At 50.7% G+C, this 20,516-nt stretch overlaps 1 protein-coding gene across 2 annotated transcripts; it reads left to right on the plus strand.

Annotated features, from left to right (window-relative positions):
• Positions 1 to 907: 907 nt before the first annotated feature.
• On the plus strand, positions 908 to 19,731 carry cep68 (centrosomal protein 68). 2 transcript variants are annotated; one of them, XR_013547653.1, is made up of 8 exons: positions 908 to 1,369; positions 3,365 to 3,563; positions 4,696 to 6,213; positions 8,369 to 8,491; positions 9,653 to 9,749; positions 11,476 to 11,642; positions 18,053 to 18,592; positions 18,631 to 19,731. XR_013547653.1 is itself a non-coding variant. In XM_078405676.1 (7 exons), the coding sequence occupies exons 2-7, from the start codon at positions 3,531 to 3,533 to the stop codon at positions 18,074 to 18,076; spliced, it is 1,962 nt and encodes a 653-aa protein (XP_078261802.1). In that variant the 5' UTR covers positions 908 to 1,369; positions 3,365 to 3,530; the 3' UTR covers positions 18,077 to 19,731. The 2 variants fall into 2 exon arrangements, 1 of the variants encoding a protein (XP_078261802.1); XM_078405676.1 differs by having other exon boundaries at positions 18,053 to 19,731.
• The last annotated feature ends 785 nt before the right edge of the window (positions 19,732 to 20,516 follow it).

A 20,516-nucleotide genomic window follows, 5' to 3' on the forward strand; every position in this document is an offset into this window, starting at 1 on the left:
CCCCCCTCCCTCTCTCCCCCCCCCCTCTCTCTCCCCCCCTCCCTCTCTCTCCCCCCCTCCTCTCTCTCCCCCCCTCCCTCTCTCTCCCCCCTCCCTCTCTCTCCCCCCCTCCCTCTCTCTCCCCCCCCTCCCCCCCCTCCCCCTCCCCCCCCTCCCTCTCCCCCCCCTCCCTCTCCCCCCCCTCCCCCCCCTCCCTCTCCCCCCCCTCCCCCCCCTCTCCCCCCCCTCCCCCCCTCCCTCTCCCCCCCTCCCCCCCCTCCCTCTCCCCCCCCTCCCTCTCCCCCCTCCCCCCTCCCTCTCCCCCCTCCCTCTTCCCCCCCCTCCCCCTCCCTCTTCCCCCCCCTCCCCCTCCCTCTTCCCCCCCCTCCCCCTCCCTCTTCCCCCCCCCTCCCCCTCCCTCTTCCCCCTCTCTCCCCCCCCCCCTCTCCCCCCTCCCCCCCCTCTCTCCCCCCCCTCTCTCCCCCTCCCCCCCCTCTCTCCCCCCTCCCCCCCCTCCTCTCCCCCCCCTCCCCCTCCCCCCCCTCCCTCTCCCCCCCCTCCCCCTCCCCCCCCCCTCCCCCCCCCTCCCCCCCCTCCCTCTCCCCCCTCCCCCCCCTCCCCCTCCCTCTTCCCCCCCCTCCCCCTCCCTCTTCCCCCCCCTCCCCCTCCCTCTTCCCCCCCCTCCCCCTCCCTCTTCCCCCCCTCCCCCCCCCTCTCTCCCCCCCCCTCTCGCCCCCCCCCCTCTCTCCCCCCCCCCTCTCTTCCCCCTCCCTCTCTTCCCCCTCCCTCTCTTCCCCCTCCCTCTCTTCCCCCTCCCTCTCTCCCCCCCTCCCTCTCTCCCCCCCTCCCTCAGGAACGGGGTACTGATTGAGAATGATCAGCCGTGATCACAATAAATCGCGGTGTGTTGTCTCCCGGTGCAGCAGCGGGTCGGGCAGCGTGTGCTGAGCAACTGTTGCAATACACAAACAAACAACTGCAGATGCCTGTTTACAAAACAAGACACAGAGTGCTGGAGTAACTCAGCGGGTCAGGCAGCATCTGTGGAGAACACGGATAATCCTTCTTCAGACGGCAGTAGCCCGCTTAATTACTCACTCCAACACTGTGCCACTCTCTCCAACACTTGCCTAACAGACGGTGCCGAGGAAGCTTTGCCAGGACTAGCATGCCATTTGGCGTCTGTGACTGCCGATTACTGTCTCGCCTGTGTGGGTGCGTGTGTGGGTGCAGGAGGTAACTGTGTGCTGCCAGCCTCCTTTGTGATGAAGCAGTGGGATCTGCGGAGAGAGAATGCCGATGGAAAGCGGGCGTCTCCTTGCCACCGGGACCCAGGGCAGGGCGTGGGCAAGGCCTGGCACACAATCCTGCTGTTGACACAGCGCACCAGGTGATGGAAATGAAGTCACAATGAGGGGGGAGCTGAGTGCTGGGGGGGGGGGGGAAGGGTGCTACATGTTTGTGGTCTCCAGCACCCACTGCCAGAGTTCACGTGCATTGCCACGTTGCTAACACTGACCGGTCGCCCACTCACCTCTGTGCCCACCCACCGCCTGTCCTCTTCCCTCAGAGGCAGAGTCTGCCCCAGGGGGCGGTGCTACTGCGGCACTGTTGATGTGCACCCTGGCATGTCCGAGTGTCGCGCCACAGGGAGCTGGGCACACTGAAGTGCCATTGAAGCCCTGGTGGCAAGGACTCGTGGCACCATGGGCATCCCCACGTGTGGAGACCAGCTGTGTATCTGTTCTAATCAGGTAGGACCCGGCCCTGCACCGCACCATCCAGCTGGCAAAGGCACTGCTCTGAAGAAGGGTCTCCTTTGATGTGTCATTTTCACACCTTACACTTCCTTGTCTCTCTGTCTCCCTCTCCACTGACCTTTAGTCTGAAGAAGGGTCTCAACCCGAAACATCACCCATTCCTTCTCTCCAGAGGTGCTGCCTGACCCGCTGAGTTACTCCAGCACTCTGTGAAACGTCACCTACCCATGTTCTCCACAGATGCTGCCTGACTCACAGAGTTACTCCAGCACTCTGTGAAACGTCACCTACCCATGTTCTCCACAGATGCTGCCTGACTCGCAGAGTTACTCCAGCACTCTGTGAAACGTCACCTATCCATGTTCTCCACAGATGCTGCCTGACCCGCAGAGTTACTCCAGCACTCTGTGAAACGTCACCTATCCATGTTCTCCACAGATGCTGCCTGACTCGCTGAGTTACTCCAGCAGTCTGTGAAACGTCACCTACCCATGTTCTCCACAGATGCTGCCTGACCCACTGAGTTACTCCAGCACTCTGAAACGTCACCTATCCATGTTCTCCACAGATGCTGCTTGACCCGCTGAGTTACTTCAGCATTTTGTGTCCAGCTTTATAACCTGATTACCTTTGACCAGTGGGGGTGGAGGTGGGGGTGGGGGGGATATTGAATGACAAAGTGCAAAGGAAGCTTTTAATCTTTGTTTGGATGAGGATTGTTTGCTTTGGGGCTAATTACGAGTGGAATTTGGAGCTTAAGTATAAATGGATCAGCTCTGTCCCCCACTCCCCGTTGCCCGAGGTCCTGGGGCCAGGCAAGTCCCAGCTCGTCTAACAAGAGCCCTGGAGAGGGACGGCCATTGTGTTGCTCTTCACAACACAAGAATCTTTTGTCAGCAGCTACTCAGGTGTGCATGAAACCATTGAGTTACTGATGTAGGAGGGTGATAATCCTCACCGCGGGAGCAGGAGGAAGCTGTGTGAGTGTGTGTCGGCCCTGGCTAATCTTTGCCTGGCAACAGGAGCTGCCCGTCCACCCCCCTGTCCCGTCCAGCACTCCGCAGTCTGGGCTGCAACTCTGCCCTGCTCTCCCCTCCCTGCCCCTCGTCACCAGCCTGGCCCCAGGGTCACAGCACGGACAATCACTGACCACTGGCACAGAGAATCACTGGCTACAGAGACGGACAATCACTGGTTACAGAGATGGACAATCACTGACCACTGGCACAGAGAATCACTGACCACGGACAGGGAATCACTGGCCACAGAGACAGAATCGCTGACCACTGGGACAGAGAATCACTGGCTACAGAGATGGACAATCACTGACCACTGGCACAGAGAATCACTGACCACGGACAGAGAATCACTGGCCACAGAGACAGAATCACTGACCACTGGGACAGAATCACTGGCTACAGAGATGGACAATCACTGACCAATAGCACAGAGAATCACTGACCACGGACAGTGAATCACTGACCACGGACAGAGAATCACTGGCCACAGAGACAGAATGACTGACCACTGGGACAGAGAATCACTGGCCACAGAGACGGACAATCACTGACCGCTGGGATAGAGACACTGTCGCTGTTTTCTAACAACTTTGATTTCTCTCCAAGAAATAAGTTAATTCTTCAACTGTGAAGACAGCGAGAGCTCCAGTGCCTGAATGACGAGAGGCTGGAGCAGGGCGGACGGAGCGATGTCCAGGTCACACCGTGCTCACCCACACCCCACACCCCCTGGGGGACATCTGTAAACGAGCACTGCACCCTCCCCACACCCATGTCCAGCCACAGTGTCACGTCCACATCACAGGTGAGAAATACTCTTGTGTGTCTGTCTGTCTGTGTGCAGTGTGTATGTAGTATGCGTGTAGTGTGTGTACATGTGTGCCTATAGTGTGTGTATATATGTGTGTGTGTGTGTGTGTATATATATGTGTGTGTATAGTGTGTATGTGTATATATATGTGTAGGAAAATAAAGATGCTGCCTGACCCGCTGAGTTACTCCAGCTTTATATATATATATACACATATATATATGTGTGTGTGTATATGTTTGTGTAGGAACTGCAGATGCAGGTTTAAACCGAGGATAAACACAAAATGTTAGTGTAACTCAGCGGGACAGGCGTCATCTCTGGAGAGAAGGAATGGGTGACGCTCTGAAGAAGGGTCTTGACCCGAAACGTCATCCATTCCTTCTCCAGAGATGCTGCCTGTCCTGCTGAGTTACTCCAACATTTTGTATGTGCGTGTATGTGTATATGTATGTGTGTGTGTGTGTATATGTATGTGTGTGTGTACGTATGTGTGTGTGTGTTTATGTGTGTGTGTATATGTATGTATTATGTATGTGTGTGTGTCTATGTATGTAATATAGTTGTTTTTTAAAAGTCATTAAATTCACCCTAGAAGAAAACAAAGATACCTGTTGAATTTAAGGACCGCAATCCCAAAGCTGGGTGCTATTTAATTTTAAGAGTAATTTGCTGTTTATAAATCGTGTTCGGTTTACCATCCAGAATGTCCTGTAGTTGACCGCAGCTACTGACGGCTGCCGTCACCATACACCTGTGATTTCTTGTTAATTTAACGTTTTCCTGTCTTTTCTCTCCTCCTGCCTTAACCTTCTTGCTTGTTCACACTGTTGCACCTATTTATCATTTAGAAACATAGAAAATAGGTGCAGGAGGAGGCCATTTGGCCCTTCGAGCCAGCACCGCCATTCATTGTGATCACGGCTGATCGTCCACAATCAGTAACCCGTGCCTGCCTTCTCCCCATATCCCTCGATTCCGCTAGCCCCTAGAGCTCTATCTAACTCATGATGTAGTCTAAGACTTGTTAATCGGTAGCAAATGTGATGTTTAGATTGGGTGCGGAGTATAATAATTATCTACTGCTGAGACTGTAATAATGATGCCAGTTGTGTGCATCTTGCAGGGTGATATGCAGGAGGGTAAGCAGTGTTTCACTGCCCCTGCGGGCAGCCTGGCGTGGTTACCAGTGCCACGGGACAGCGCTGACGGCACGGACACCCCCGCCAGCGACACGGGCTGGACCTTCTCTCCCCCGCCAGCGCCCCGAGGTCACTGCCCCGCCGCGGCGAGACTGGATGGCACGGTGGCCAGACGCAACAGCCTGCCCACAGCTGCTGGCATCAGCATTCAGAGCGAGTGGCCAAGCAGGCAGTGTTCCCTGTCCAATACCCGGCGCTGCCCCGGCATGGACCCCCCCTCCAGCATCTCCCTGAAGCTCAGCCCCCACACAGACCCCCCCTCCACCCTCTCGCTGAAGCTCAGCCCCCACACAGACCCCCCCTCCACCCTCTCGCTGAAGCTCAGCCCCCACACAGACCCCCCCTCCAGCCTCTCCCTGAAGCTCAGCCCCCACACAGACCCCCCCTCCAGCCTCTCCCTGCTGCTGTCCGAGAGGAAGCCCAGCCGGGATGTGAAGCTGTGTGGCCCCACTGACTGGGGCACTGAGTCCCGGGCACACAGGCTACCCTGCTTCAGCGAGTACTGGGCGTGCAGGGTGCCCGACTACTTTAAACCAGTGCGGGACCGCTCGCTGCCAGGCTGGGACCCTGACGAAGAGTACCAGGCCCTACTGGACTTCACCTACCCCCTGCGACCCTTCAGCTTCACCTCCAGGGAGGTGCTGGGCGGTGAGGAGCTCTGCTCGGATCTGTCTGGAGTGCTGGACAGCTCCATGCCCGCTGACCACACACTGACCGGCCAAAGCCGCCTGTCCTCGCCTACTGAGCCCGGCGGCAGCAGCAGTGAACTTGCTGACCAGAGCTGGCTCTTGACCAAGCTGGCAGTACCCACTCCCCACCTCTCCTCCAGCCCGCTGCCCGCGGAGTCCCGCTGCGGCTGGCGGCGTGGCGAGGAGCCTCGGACACGGCTCTCTGACAGCCCGATGACCAACACCATCACCTCCGACTGCACGCTTGGCGACTCTGTCACCGACTCTGGGTTCCTGTCCAAGGACTCCAGCCAAGAGTTCTCTCAGCGCCCGCTGACCGGAGACGTCTCACGCAGCACCGCGCCCGTCCCGGCCATCGCCACGGATGGGGACAGCGACCAGGAGTTCCTGTACCTCCCCCACCGGCTCGGCCAGCTGGACCAACTGGCCTGGCAGCTCCACGGCCTGTCTGCCCGGCTAGACGAGCCTGGCCCCCAGACGGTCAGACTGCGGGGCGGGGGCGTGGGCGAGGCAGCTGACCAGCGCCCCCTCCCTCACCGCACCACCAGCGACCACGGCCAGCTGCACCACTGGCACGGCACGCACTCTGCCAACATCCAGCGTTGCCTGGACACTGACCACACCATCGCGGAGCTGAGGAAGGCCACCGACTTCATCCGCAAGCTCGGCCAAACCCGCTCTGACCCCGGCCTCCACCCACCTCAGCTCAACCACCAGAGGCGCAACAGCGACGGGCTCCTCACACACATCCAGGTAAACACTTACTACCTTTACAGCGATGTTGCCAGGACTAGAGGGTGTGAGCTATAGGGAGAGGTTGAGCAGGCTGGGTCTCTATTCCATGGAACACAGGAGGATAGACAATAGGTGCAGGAAGAGGCCATTCAGCCCTTAGAGCCAGCACCGTCATTCATGCCTTCTCCCTATATCCCTATCTTTAAGAGCTCTTTCCAACTCTCTCTTGAAAGCATCCAGTGAACTGCCTTCCACTGCCTTCTGAGGCAGAGAGTTCCACAGTTTCACACCTCTCTGAGTGAAAAAGTTTTTGCTCCCCTCCGTTCTAAATGGCCTACCCCTTATTCTTAAACTGTGGCCCTTGGTTCGGGACATGTTTCCTGCCTCTAATATGTCCAATCCCTTAATAATCTTATATGTTTCAATAAGATTCCCTCTCATCCTTCTAAATTCCAGTGTATATAAGCCCAGTCGCTCCAGTCTTTCAACATGAGGGGTGATCTTATAGAAGTGAACAAAATCATGAGAGGAATAGATCGGGAAGACGCACAGAGTCTCTTGCCCAGAGTAGGGGAATCGAGGACCAGAGGACATAGGTTTAAGGTGAAGGGGAAAAGATTTAATGGGAATCCGAGGGTTAACTTTTTCACACAAAGGGTGGTGGGTGTATGGAACAAGGTGCCAGAGGAGGTAGTTGAGGCTGGGACTATCCCATCGTTTAAGAAACAGTTGGACAGGTACATGGATAGGACAGGTTTGGAGGAATATGGACCAAGCACGGGCATGTGAGACTAGTGTAGCTGGGACATGTTAGCCGGCATGGGCAAGTTGGGCAGAAGGACCAGTCTGAAGAAGGGTTAGGGTTAGGGACCCGCCCCCTCCCCTGACATCAGTCTGAAGAAGGGTCTTGACCCGAAATGTCACCCATTCCTTCTCTCCAGAGACGCTGCCTGTCCCGTTGAGTTACTCCAGCGTTTTGTGTGCATCTTCGGTTTAAACCAGCATCTGCAGTTCCCCCCCCCCCCTGCACACCTGAACTACTATCTACCTCTTTCTTCCCGACTGTTATCAGGCAACTGACCCATCCTACCACAACCAGAGAGCAGTGCTGAACTATCTACTATCTACTATCTACCTCATTGGTGACCCTCAGACTATCCTTGATCGGACGTTGCTGGCTTTACCTTGCACTAAACGTTATTCCCTTTATCATGTATCTGTACACTGTGGACGGCTCGATTGTAATCATGTGTTGTCTTTCCGCTGACTGGTTAGCACGCAACAAAAGCTTTTCACTGTACCTCGGTACACGTGCAAATAAACTAAACTAAGGGGGGTGCGGGAGCTGGAAAAGAGTGGAGGTCACACAAAGGTTAGCAAGTGATGGGTGGATACAGGTTAGGAGGGTTTGATTGGAAGATGGGTGGACAAAAGGGGAGCAATGGTAGAGTGTCTCACAGAACTGTTTAGTTTAGAGATACAGTGCAGAAACAGGCCCTTCAGCCCACCGAGTCCATGCCGACCAGCGATCCCCGCACACTAACACGCTAAGGACAATTCACAGGTAGTAGATCTGAAATCAGAAAACGGTGGATATACTCGACAGGACAGGCAGCAGGTGTGGAGGGAGAGAAACAGGATTGGCATTCTGGTACAAAGACTGTCAGTCTCCGAAGTCAGCTCTCGACCCAAAACGTCACCCACTCCTTCTCTTCAGAGATGCTGCCTGACCCGATGGGTTCCTCCAGCACTCTGTGAAACGTCACCTATCCATGTTCTCCACAGATGCTGCCTGACCCGATGGGTTACTCCAGCACTCTGTGAAACGTCACCTATCCATGTTCTCCAGAGATGCTGCCTGACCCGCTGAGTTACTCCAGCACTCTGTGAAACGTCACCTATCCATGTTCTCCACAGATGCTGCCTGACCCGCTGAGTTACTCCAGCACACTGTGAAATGTCACCCATCCTTGCTCTCCAGAGATGCTGCCCGTCCAGCTGAATTACTCCAGCATTTTGTGTCCACCTTCAGTCTCTGAAGGGCCATTGAACTGAAAGACTCCACGGTGCGGCCTGACCTGACCTGCCCAGTGTCTGCAGCAGTTTGTGTTTTGAGCGCGGGTGTGTGGAGTGTTTAAGCTTCCCTGTGTATAACTGGTGTATGTTGATGCAGGAGTTCAGCGGTAAGCTGGAGGAGATGGTGGAGTGGCTGTACAGCGTGGCAGAGACCATGGACAACTGGGTCGCCCCTCTGCCCGACATGGGCAGTATCAAGTCCTCTCTCGATGTCTGTGCAGTGAGTATCTCCAGCTTCACGTTTAGTTGAGGAGCAGCACCTCATATTTCGCTTGGGCAGCGTGCAACCCAGCGGTATGAATATTGACTTCTGTAACGTCAATTAACCCTTGCATCCCCTCTCTCCGTCCCTGCCCCGACCCAAGTCATACCAGCTTCAAAGTTGTCTTGTCATAAGTGATAGGAGTATCATATCATATCATATATATATACAGCCGGAAACAGGCCCTTTCGGCCCTCCAAGTCCGTGCCGCCCAGCGATCCCCGTACATTAACACTATCCTACACCCACTAGGGACAATTTTTACATTTTTACCCAGCCAATTAACCTACATACCTTAGTAGAATTAGGCCATTCAGCCCATCAAGTCTACTCCGCCATTCAATCATGGCTGATCTATCTCTCCCTCCTAACCCCATTCTCCATCCTAAAAGAACGTCCATGAGCTAGCGGAATCAAGGAACATGGGGAGAAGGCAGGCACGGGTTACTGATTGTGGATGATCAGCCATGATCACAATGAATAGTGGTGCTGGCTTGAAGGGCCAAATGGCCTCCTCATGCACCTATTTTCGATGTCTATGTCTTGTTGAGTCTTATTGTCTGTAACTCGTTTTCACCCAGCCCACAGCTTACAATGATCTGTTTCCTTTATCATCGTTACTTTTTTGCATATCTTTCATTCATCTTTCTATATCACCATCTATATCTCTCGTTTCCCTTTCCCCTGACTCTGTCTGAAGAAACGTCACCTATCCATGTTCTCCACAGATGCTGCCTGACCCGCTGAGTTACTCCAGCACTCTGTGAAACGTCACCTATCCATGTTCTCCACAGATGCTGCCTGACCCGCTGAGTTACTCCAGCACTCTGTGTTGGATGAGTTTATATGATGTCCTTTTTTTTTAATGACTGTTGTATGTAAGTTATGTACATGTGTTGTTTGTTACGGGTTTTGGAGTACAGTGTTGCACTGCTGCAAGTAAGAATTGAATTGGTCTGTCTTGGGACATCTGGCAATGAAACGCTCCACACTCCTCGACTTCAATAATAGTTTTGAGTTTTGGGACTGCACTGTTGGCAGTGTGAGTGGGGTTTTTTCCCAATAAATAAATGTAATTGATTATTTACACCAGATGTTTTTTGTGTTTCCTGTTTGCAGGCGTTTAAGAACGATGTGAATGAGCACCAAGAGCTGACCGATTCTGTGTTAAAATCTGGAGAAATTCTGCTGAAGTCGGTGGTGGACACCACCCCAGGTATGGGCATGGGTTTGTGGCAGTCCATGCCACACTGGTTAACCTGAGGAGACCCTTCAGCAACAGACTGGTCCCACCAAGATGCAGCACAGAACTGAAAATAAAATGGGGGCATGTGGGCAGAGTTTTAATCTTGGGGAATTATGTTTGCATGGGGGGGGATGATTGGGAAACTTGTCCTCCACCGCCAGACAGACTTATTTCTCAAGAGTAGAAAAAAATGCCCATTCCCCCCCCCCCCCCCCCCCCCCCATTTCATTTTAGTTATTGGAAGGAATTATGGGTGGCGCAGCGGTAGAGTTGCTGCCTCACAGCGCCAGAGACCCGGGTTCCATCCCGACTATGGGTGCTGTCTGTACGGAGTTTGTACGTTCTCCCCGTGACCTGCGTGGGTTTTCTCCGGGCTCTCTGGTTTCCTCCCACAGACGTGATGCAGGAGTTCTCTGGTTTCCACTCCAAAGACGTGTGGGTTTAATCGGCCCCTCTGTAAATTGCCCCCCAGTGTGTCGGGAGTGGATGAGAAAGTGGGATAACATGGAACTAGTGTGAACAAGAGATCGATGGTCGGCGTGGACTCGGTGGGCCGAAGGGCCTGTTTCCATGCTGTATCAATCAATCAATAAAACAGTTCTTAAAATGAATGAAGATACTTGTAATATGCAGAATCTTTGGAGTCTCGCTGCTGTTCCAACATCCAGCTCTTGATGGGGTTTCATGGCCATAGACACAGGCTCACAAGTTATAGGAGTAGAATTAGACCATTTGGCCCATCGAGTCCACTCCACCATTCAACCATGGTTGATCTCTCCCTCCTAACCCCAATTTTCTGCCTTCACTCCATAACCCTTGAGACCCGGTCTAGTCAAAAATTAAGGCAGATATTTTATCCCTGCCTTAAAAATATCCACTGACTTGGCCTCCACAGCCCTCTGTGGCAATGAGTTCCACACATTAACTACCCTCTGACTAAAGAGGTTCCTCCTCGCCTCCTTTCTAAAAGAGTGCCCTTTAATTCTGAGGCTGTGACCTCTGGTCCTGGACTCTCCCACTAGTGGAAACATCCTCTCCATCAATGCCTTTCATTATTCTGTAAGTTTCAATGTCTCCCCCCACCCCCTCAACCTTCTAACCCACTCAATCCTGGGATCATTCTTGTAAACCTCCTAACCCTAGACTCCATAAGGTAGACACACAAAATGTTGGAGTAACTCAGCGGGCAGGCAGCATCTCGGGAGAGAAGGAATGTGTGACATATCGGGTCGAGACCCTTCTTCATACCCTTCTTAAGTCTGAAGGGTCTCGACCCAAAACATCACCCATTCCTCTCTCCCGATATGCTGCCTGACCCGCTGAGTTACTCCAGCACTCTGTGAAACGTCACCTAGCCATGTTCTCCACAGATGCTGCCTGACCCGCTGAGTTACTCCAGCACTCTGTGAAACGTCACCTATCCATGTTCTCCACAGATGCTGCCTGACCCGCTGAGTTACTCCAGCACTCTGTGAAACGTCACCTAGCCATGTTCTCCACAGATGCTGCCTGACCCGCTGAGTTACTCCAGCACTCTGTGAAACGTCACCTAGCCATGTTCTCCACAGATGCTGCCTGACCCGCTGAGTTGCTCCAATATTTTGTGTCTACCTTTGATTTTAACCAGCATCGGCAGTTTTTTTCCTAGACTCCATAACTCTGGTATGATTGCTGCTAATTTCTGTTGTGATGTTAGTTCTTAAGGAGACGCTGGAGTTGATAGCAAGACAATCGAAGAGGCTGAATGGACATGCGGCCCACCTGCACTCATCCATCCTCACGGCCATGAGCATGGTCAAAGATGACCTGGAGACCAAGCAACATGAACTGGAGGCCGCTGGCGAGGAGAGGCAGCTATCACTGGTAAACGAAACACTAACTAAACGCTCAATCTGGCTCACTTGTGCAACGTGCTCAATCTGCCCACTTGCTCAAAGGTTCCGCACGCTAAATGTTGGGTGCTTTTTTAATAAAAATTTCCTCACCTCATTACCGCATAGTGAATGACCTGGATAGAGTGGATGTGGAGAGGATGTTTTCACTAGTCTAGGACCAGAGGGCACAGCCTCAGAATTGATGGACGTTCTTTTAGGAGGGAGATTAGGAGAAATTTGTTTAGAAACATAGAAACAGAAAATAGGTGCAGGAGGAGGCCATTTGGCCCTTTGAGCCAGCACCGCCATTCATTGTGATCATGGCTGATCATCCACAATCAGTAACCCGTGCCTGCCTTCTCCCCATATCCTTTGATTCCACTAGCCCCTAGAGCTCTATCTAATTCTCTTAAATTCATCCAGTGAATTGGCCTCCACTGTCTTCTGTGGCAGAGAATTCCACAAATTCACAACTCTCTGGGTGAAAAAGTTTTGTCCTCACCTCAGCTTTAAATGGCCTCCCCTTTATTCTTAGACTGTGGCCCCTGGTTCTGGACTCCCCCAACATTGGGAACATTTTTCCTGCATCTTGCCTGTCCAGTCCTTTCATAATTTTATGTCTCTATAAGATCCCCTCTCATCCTTTTAAACTCCCGTGAATCTGTGGAATTCTTTGCCACAGACAGCTGTGGAGGCCACAAGTCAGTGGATATTTTTAAGGCAGAGATAGATAGATTGTTGATTAGTGCGGGTGTCAGGGGTTATGGGGAGAAGGCAGGAGAATGGGGTTAGGAGGGAGAGATAGATCAGACATATAGTATAAGAAAATAACTGCAGATGCTGGTACAAATCGATTTATTCACAAAGTGCTGGAGTAACTCAGCAGGTCAGGCAGCATCTCGGGAGAGAAGGAATGGGTGACGTTTCGGGTCGAGACCCTTCTTCAGACTGATGTCGGGGGCGGGACAAAGGAAGGATATAGGTGGAGACAGGAAGATAGAGGGAGATCTGGGAAGGAGGAGGGGACGGGAGGGACAGAGGAACTATCTAAAGTTGGAGAAGTCGATGTTCATACCGCTGGGCTGCAAACTGCCCAGGCGAAATATGAGTTGCTGTTCCTCCAATTTCCGGTGGGCCTCATTATGGCACTGGAGGAGGCCCATGACAGAAAGGTCGAACTGGGAATGGGAGGGGGAGTTAAAGTGCTCGGCCACCGGGAGATCAGTTTTGTTAATGCGGACCGAGCGCAGGTGTTCAGCGAAGCGATCGGCGAGCCTGCGCTTGGTTTCGCCGATGTAAATAAGTTGGCATCTAGAGCAGCGGATGCAATAGATGAGGTTGGAGGAGGTGCAGGTGAACCTTTGTCTCACCTGGAAAGACTAGATCAGCCATGATTGAATGGCGGAGACTTGATGGGCCAAGTGGCCTAATTCTGCTTATGACCTAACCAAAAACGTAAGCTTGCAAAGACACGGGTCATAGAGTCATACAGCTCGGAAACTGCCCTTCAGCCCTACTCTCTGTGCTGACCAACATGCCCCCTGCTTAAGCTAATCACATTTGGCCGCATTTAGCCCATATCCCTCGAAACCCTTCCTGTCTGTGGACCTGTTCAATGCATATTAAAATGTTATTGGTCAATCTCTAAAGCGCCCTACACTATGCATGTGCTTTTTCACCTTAATTCTGTGGGACTGATGCGCTACAATGCTGAGAACTATATTCTGCACTCTGTATCTTCCCCTCTGTGCTCAGCTTCTGAACGGCCCTTCCATAAGCCAGGGCACTGTCCGATTCACCTCTACCCCATTACGGACATTGGACTTTGTCTGTGGAACTGATGCGCTACAATGCTGAGAACTATAGACAATAGGTGCAGGAGGAGGCTATTCGGCCCTTTGAGCCAGCACCGCCATTCAATGTGATCATGGCTGATCATTCACAATCAGTACCCCATTCCTGCCTTCTCCCCACATCCCTTAACTCCGCTATCTTTAAGATATATTCTGCACTCTGTATCTTCCCCTCTGCTCTACCTATTGTTCTTGAGTTTGACCTGATTGTATTTATGTACGGTATTATCTGATCACAAAGGTACACAAAGTGCTGCAGTAACTCAGCAGATCAGGCAGCATCTCTGGGGAGCATGGACGGGTAACATTTTGGGTCGGGGTCCTTCTTCAAACTTTGCTACCTGACCTGATTTTGCTCCTCCATCACTTTGTGTCCTTTTGGGCATTAACCAGCATCTGCAGTTGCTTGTTTAAGAATAAAGGAGAGGCCATTTAGAACTGAGATGAGTTGTGAATCTGTGGAATTCTCTGCCTCAGAAGGCAGTGGAGGCCGATTCACTGGATGCTTTCAAAAGAGGCTAGCGGAATCAAGGGATATGGGGAGAGGGCAGGAACGGGGTACTGATCGTGGATAATCAGCCATGATCACGATGAATGGCGGTGCTGGCTGGAAGGGCCGAATGGCCTCGTCCTGCACCTATTTTCTATGTATTTCTGCATTGTGTGTTATCTGATCAGTGTGGACTGCATGCAACACAGAACTCTTCATTGTACCTCAGTACATGACAATAATAAACCTAATTTTCATTACAAGTGACCTCTTGTTATCAGAATTTTAGTTCTTGGAGCGGAGATAAATGCTCCCTTGGAAAAACAACTTGTGTTAAAATTGAGACCGTGTGTGGATGTAACCTTTTACAAACTCGATTCCATCAAATACTTCTGGTCGGAGGGGATGCAGGAACCTGCAGTTTTAGCTCAGGATCTGACGCTTTCTCATTTGTATTTGTTTGCTGCGGCTGCTTTTATTGTGCGAAGGAATTATATAATAGAAACGTAGACAGCAGGTGCAGGAGGAGGCCATTCAGCCCTGAGAGCCAGCACCGCCATTCAATATGATCATGGCTGATCATCCACAATCAGTGCCCTGTAATGGAGAATGACCAGTACCATGTTAATATGCATTTACACAAGTCCATGGACAGGAAAGGTTCAGATAAGGGCTAAATGCAGCCAAATGTGATTAGCTTAGGTAGGGGGCATATTGGTCAGCATGGGGAGTTGGGCCGAAGGGCCTGTTTCTGAGCTGTATGCCTCTCTGATCCATGTCTTTGCAAGCTTAAGTTCATGGTTGGAATGAGGAAATGTGGATCAGTTGCAGGAGTGGTTACTGCTAATGGTTTATCTGCACAGAGTAGGTTGTGAAGGGTAGATTAGACTGCTTCTACCACTGCCACGCCTGTTGGCTGTGTTTATGTAAACAGTAGGCTGATCAGCACCGCTAATCAGGGCGGCACGGTGGCACAGCGGTAGAGTTGCTGCCTTACAGCGAATGCAGCGCCGGAGACCCGGGTTCCATCCCGACCACGAGTGCTGTCTGTACGGAGTTTGTACGTTCTCCCCGTGACCTGCGTGGGTTTCCTCCCAGATCTTCGGTTTCCTCCCACACTCCAAAGATGTGCAGGTTTGTAGGTTAATTGACTTGGTGTAAATGTAAATTGTCCCGAGCGTTAGTGTGCGGGGATCGCTGGGCGGCGCGGACCCGGTGGGCCGAAAGGCCTGTTTCCGCGCTGCATCTCTAAAAAGCACAGAAGTTTCAGGCGGGGTGGGCTGAGATGTGAAGTGATGTGGGCTAGCATTACTCAGTCCTTTACAACGATACTGCACTCAAAGTGCAGCTTGCTCCCATGAGATTGGGAACAGATATCCTGTTGGTCCAAAGAGGTCGTGCACACTTCCAGTTCCATTTAGTTTATTGTCACATGCACCGAGGTACAGTGAATAGACAATAGGTGCAGGAGGAGGCCATTCGGCCCTTCGAGCCTGTACGCACCACCATTCAATGTGATCACGGCTGATCATTCTCAATCAGTACCCCATTCCTGCCTTCTCCCCATACCCCCTGACTCCGATATCCTTAAGAGCTCTATCTAGCTCTCTCTTGAATGCATTCAGAGATTTGGCCTCCACTGCCCACTGAGGCAGAGAATTCCACAGATTCACAACTCTCTGACTGAAAAAGTTTTTCCTCATCTACGTTCTAAATGGCCTACCCCTTATTCTTAAACTGTGGCCCCTGGTTCTGGACTCCCCCAACATTGGGAACATGTTTCCTGCCTCTAACGTGTCCAACCCCTTAATAATCTTATACGTTTCGATAAGATCTCCTCTCATCCTTCTAAATTCCAGTGTATACAAGCCTAGTCGCTCCAGTCTTTCAACAGAAACATTGAAAAATAGGTGCAGGGGGAGGCCAATCGGCCCTTCAAGCCAGCACCGCCATTCAATATGTACACCAATCCACAATCAGTACCCCGTTCCTGCCTTCTCCGCATATCCCTTGATTCCGTTAGCCCTAAGAGCTAAAACATCCAGTGAATCGGTGGTGCAAGCTCACCTGTCAGCGGGAAGACAATCAATACATGATTATATTCAAGCCATTTAATGTTTAGATACTTGATAAGGGAATACCGTTGCAAACGTTGTGATCTCCAGGTTGATGTTTAAATAGACCCTTCTACAGCAAATGCCCAAAGTAAGAAAGCATTTTAAATTCAACGCCACTAATTCCCCTTGGTCTACAAAAAGAGCTTGACTTTGCCATGCACGTAGGTTCCACTGGAGGGCAGCACAGAGCCGTGAACTGACCACAAAATGGAAGTGTAACGATTTGCAAATGCATTCTCTGAAAGCCGGGGAAGACGACTAGTTTGATGGATGACGTGTCATATTTCCTCCCTGCTCTAGCTATTGTATTTGTGTTTGAACTGACTGTATGGGGTGGTGAATCTGTGGGATTCTTTGCCACAGTAGGCTGTGGAGACCAAGTCAGTGGATAGTTTTAAGACAGAGATAGATAGAAATTATCTCTACAAGCAAAGAACTGTAGATGCTGGTTAATACACAAAAGGACAGTGTTGGAGTAACTCAGCGGGTCAGGCAGCATCTGTGGAGAACATGGATAGGTGACGCTTCACAGAGTGCTGGAGTAACTCAGCGGGTCAGGCAGCATCTGTGGAGAACATGGATAGGTGACGCTTCACAGAGTGCTGGAGTAACTCAGCGGGTCAGGCAGCATCTGTGGAGAACATGGATAGGTGACGTTTCACAGAGTGCTGGAGTAACTCAACGGGTCAGGCAGCATCTCTGGAGAGGGGGAAAGGGTGACGTTTCAGGTCAAAACCCTTCTTCAGACCTCCATTCCTTAGCAAAACCTGACTTTGAACAGAGTGGTCTAACATCCCTCCAGTTGCAATTGTGCAAGATTGGGGATGCAGAACCGAGTTCATGAGCAAAGAGGTCCTTCTGCAGTTGTACAGGGCCCTGGTGAGACCACATCTGGAGTATTGTGTGCAGTTTTGGTCTCCTAATTTGAGGAAGAACATCCTTGCCATTGAGGCAGTGCAGCGTAGGTTCACCAGGTTACTCCCTGGGATGGAGGGACTGTCCTGTGAGGAAAGATTGGAAAGACTGTGCTTGTATTCACTGGAGTTTAGAAGGATGAGATGGGATCTTATAGAAAAGTATAAAATTATAAAAGGACTGGACAAGCTGGATGCAGGGAAAATGTTCCCAATGTTGGAGGAGTCCAGAACCAGGGGCCACAGTCTAAGAATAAAAGGGAGGCCATTTAGAACTGAGATGAAAAAAAACTTTTTCACCCAGAGAGTTGTGAATTTGTGGAATTGTGGCTAATCATCCACAATCAGTAACCCGTGCCAAGGGCCACGGTCTAAGAATAAAGGGGAGGCCATTTAAAACTGAGGTGAGAAAAAAAAATTCACCCAGAGAGTTGTGAATTTGTGGAATTCTCTGCCACAGAGGGCAGTGGAGGCCAATTCACTGGATGAATTTAAAAAAGAGTTAGATAGAGCTCTTGGGGCTAGTGAAATCAAGGAATATGGGGAGAAGGCAGGCACGGGTTACTGATTGTGGATGATTAGCCATGATCACAATGAATGGCGGTGCTGGCTCGAAGGGCCAAATGGCCTCCTCCTGCACCTATTTTCCATGTTTCTATGTTATTAGTTTGAACATTTTACTGAATAACATAACTACTAGTATTTTCCTGGTTGGGGGGCACTGCGTTTGAACGGCGGTCTATAAAAGCCAAACTATGATGACCTTTGTTGGAAGCAGTCACTTTCACAGCTGCTCTGCCAGTGGTAAACATGCTGGGGTCAGCTTACCAACACTTCCTCTTGCGATTGACTGGATCATGTGAATAATGTTTGTCACTTTACACCTCAGTCACAGTGTCTGGTAATTTATAAATGTACTTCAGTTGTGTGCTTTGACTTTCTATTGACAAATGTAAGACTGAGGTCTTGAAATTCAGACTTGTTTACAGGATACACATCACGTCATCTGGCATTTTGTTTTTCAGGCGGAAGATTGGAAGTGGCATTGATGTCCATCCATCTCAGAGTCTGAAAGCACATCAGCTTGGATCATCCAAAGTCAAAGACCATGCAGGGCCACATCGCAGCTCCTGATCAGTCAAGTTTGAGAACTGTTTTGCATTTGTACATTCCTATTTGTTTAGGAAAAAACATACCTGTGGAGCACAACATAGGCATATACTTGCAATTAACTTTTTTTTAAACTCTTTACGCAGTCAAGTGCTGTTTACTCTCATTGCTATGAACATTTTAATTAAACTTCTGCACTGGTCAAATTCATGTTGACCAGAGGTGTGGGATAAAAATCGTTTTAACTTTTGTATAGCAACTAGTGCCATAACCTGTTGGTAGCCAATAACCTGTGTATTGTGAGAATTTCTAGAGACTCCCACCTCACACGACTGTGTAAGAGTTACTCCTTGCCCGAGTTCCAGAGGATGCACTCGGCTCCCATGGGCTTGAAGGCCAATAACATAGCACTCCCTGAAACTCTGCAGTCACAGAGTGATACAGTATGGAAACAGGCCCTTCATAGAGTCACAGAGTGATAGTGTGGAAACAGGCCCTTCATAGAGTCACAGAGTGATACAGTGTGGAAACAGGCCCTTCATAGAGTCACAGAGTGATACAGTGTGGAAACAGGCCCTTCATAGAGTCACAGAGTGATACAGTGTGGAAACAGGCCCTTCATAGAGTCACAGAGTGATACAGTGTGGAAACAGGCCCTTCATAGAGTCACAGAGTGATACAGTGTGGAAACAGGCCCTTCATAGAATGATACAGTGGAAAGAGGCCCTTTGGCCCAACTTGCCCACATGTCCCAGCTGCCTGCATTTGGCCCATATCCCTCCAAACCTGTCCTATCTATGTACGTTTCTTAATCCTTGGGATAGTACATGCCTCAACTACCTTGTCTGGTAGCTTGTTCCATTCACCCACCACTCGTTGTGTGTTAAAAAAAAAGTTACGCTTCAGATTCCTATTAAATCTTTTCCCCTTCACCTTGAACTCACGTCCTCTGGTCCTCGATTCCCCTACTCTGGGCAAGAGACTATGCATCTACCCGATCTATTCCCCTCATGATTTTATACACTGGTGTACAATCGGTGAACATGAATTGTGTTTGACGTAGGTTTAGTTTAAAACCAGTTCTCCAGAATCTCATCTGTTCATTTGTTCTGGGAGCAGAATTAGGCCATTCGGCCCATCAAGTCTACCCCACCATTCAATCATGGCTGATCTATCTCCCTCTCGGCCCCCTTTCTTCTCCCCCAGGGTTACACAGGTGTGGATTCAAAACAAATTTGAACCAAGTCACACTTCAACCCTTCAGCGAGAGTGCGGATGGCAAGGCATTGCAGTCTCTCCCCTCCATGGCCCAGTGATCACCTCTAGTGTGGTGTGGTGTGGCAGCAACCCCTCTCAACACACTGGGGGGGTGGGGAGACTTTGTACGCCCTAACGTTTGATACTTGCTTTTGTACCGTTCCTGTAACATATTTTGTGTGTTTGATAAAAACAATTTGCAACTCAATTACAGCAATTTTGTACGATTGTGCAAGTGATCTGTGTTTTTTGTAATCTGAAAATGTTATGTATTGTGGTTTGATGCAACCTGTAATGCTGCAAAATCACACTCACGCCTTAACAAAAGTGATTTGCAATGCTGTTCAATAAAATGTTTTATTTTTAATCAGTTATTCTGCATAGATGTTAAAGGGTGGGAAGGTAATGAATCATAGTCCACACCCTCATTGGAACATGGATCCAAGGAAGAACGAGAATGGAATGACTTGGAAGGTGTTTTTGTCCAAGAGATTTCTACAGGTGGTCAGCAATTTAGGACCAAGACAGGAGAAAAGCTCTGACATTCTCTGTGAAAGAGCTGTTATAGTTTTAGAGATACAGCGCAGAAACAGGCCCTTCGGCCCACCGAGTCCGTGCCGACCAACAACCCCCCCCCCCACATTACCACTATCCTACACACACTGGGGACAATTTATGTGGGAGGAAACCGGAGCACCCGGAGAAAACCCAGGCGGTGGATTCAGGATGTAAAATGGTAGCCGTTAGATATGAACAGAATGACCAGGGGATTGGCAAGGGAGCTAGACACAAAATGCTGGAGTAACTCAGCGGGTCAGGCAGCATCTCTGGAGCGAAGGAATGGGTGACGCTTCGGGTCGAGACCCTTCTTCGGTTGCCTATCTTCAGTTTAAAACCAGCATCTGCAGTCCCAAACCAGGGGGCACAGTCTAAGAATAAAGCAGATCCTTTTAAAACTGAGATGAGAAAAAACTTTTTCACCCAGAGAGTTGTGAATTTGTGGGATTCTCTGCCACAGAGGGCAGTGGAGGCCAATTCACTGGATGAATTTAAAAGAGAGTTAGATAGAGCTCTAGGGGCTAGTGGAATCAAGGGATATGGGGAGAAGGCAGGCACGGGTTG

This window comes from Rhinoraja longicauda, chromosome 9 (assembly GCF_053455715.1).
Source record: "Rhinoraja longicauda isolate Sanriku21f chromosome 9, sRhiLon1.1, whole genome shotgun sequence".
Taxonomy (NCBI): Eukaryota; Metazoa; Chordata; class Chondrichthyes; order Rajiformes; family Arhynchobatidae; genus Rhinoraja; species Rhinoraja longicauda.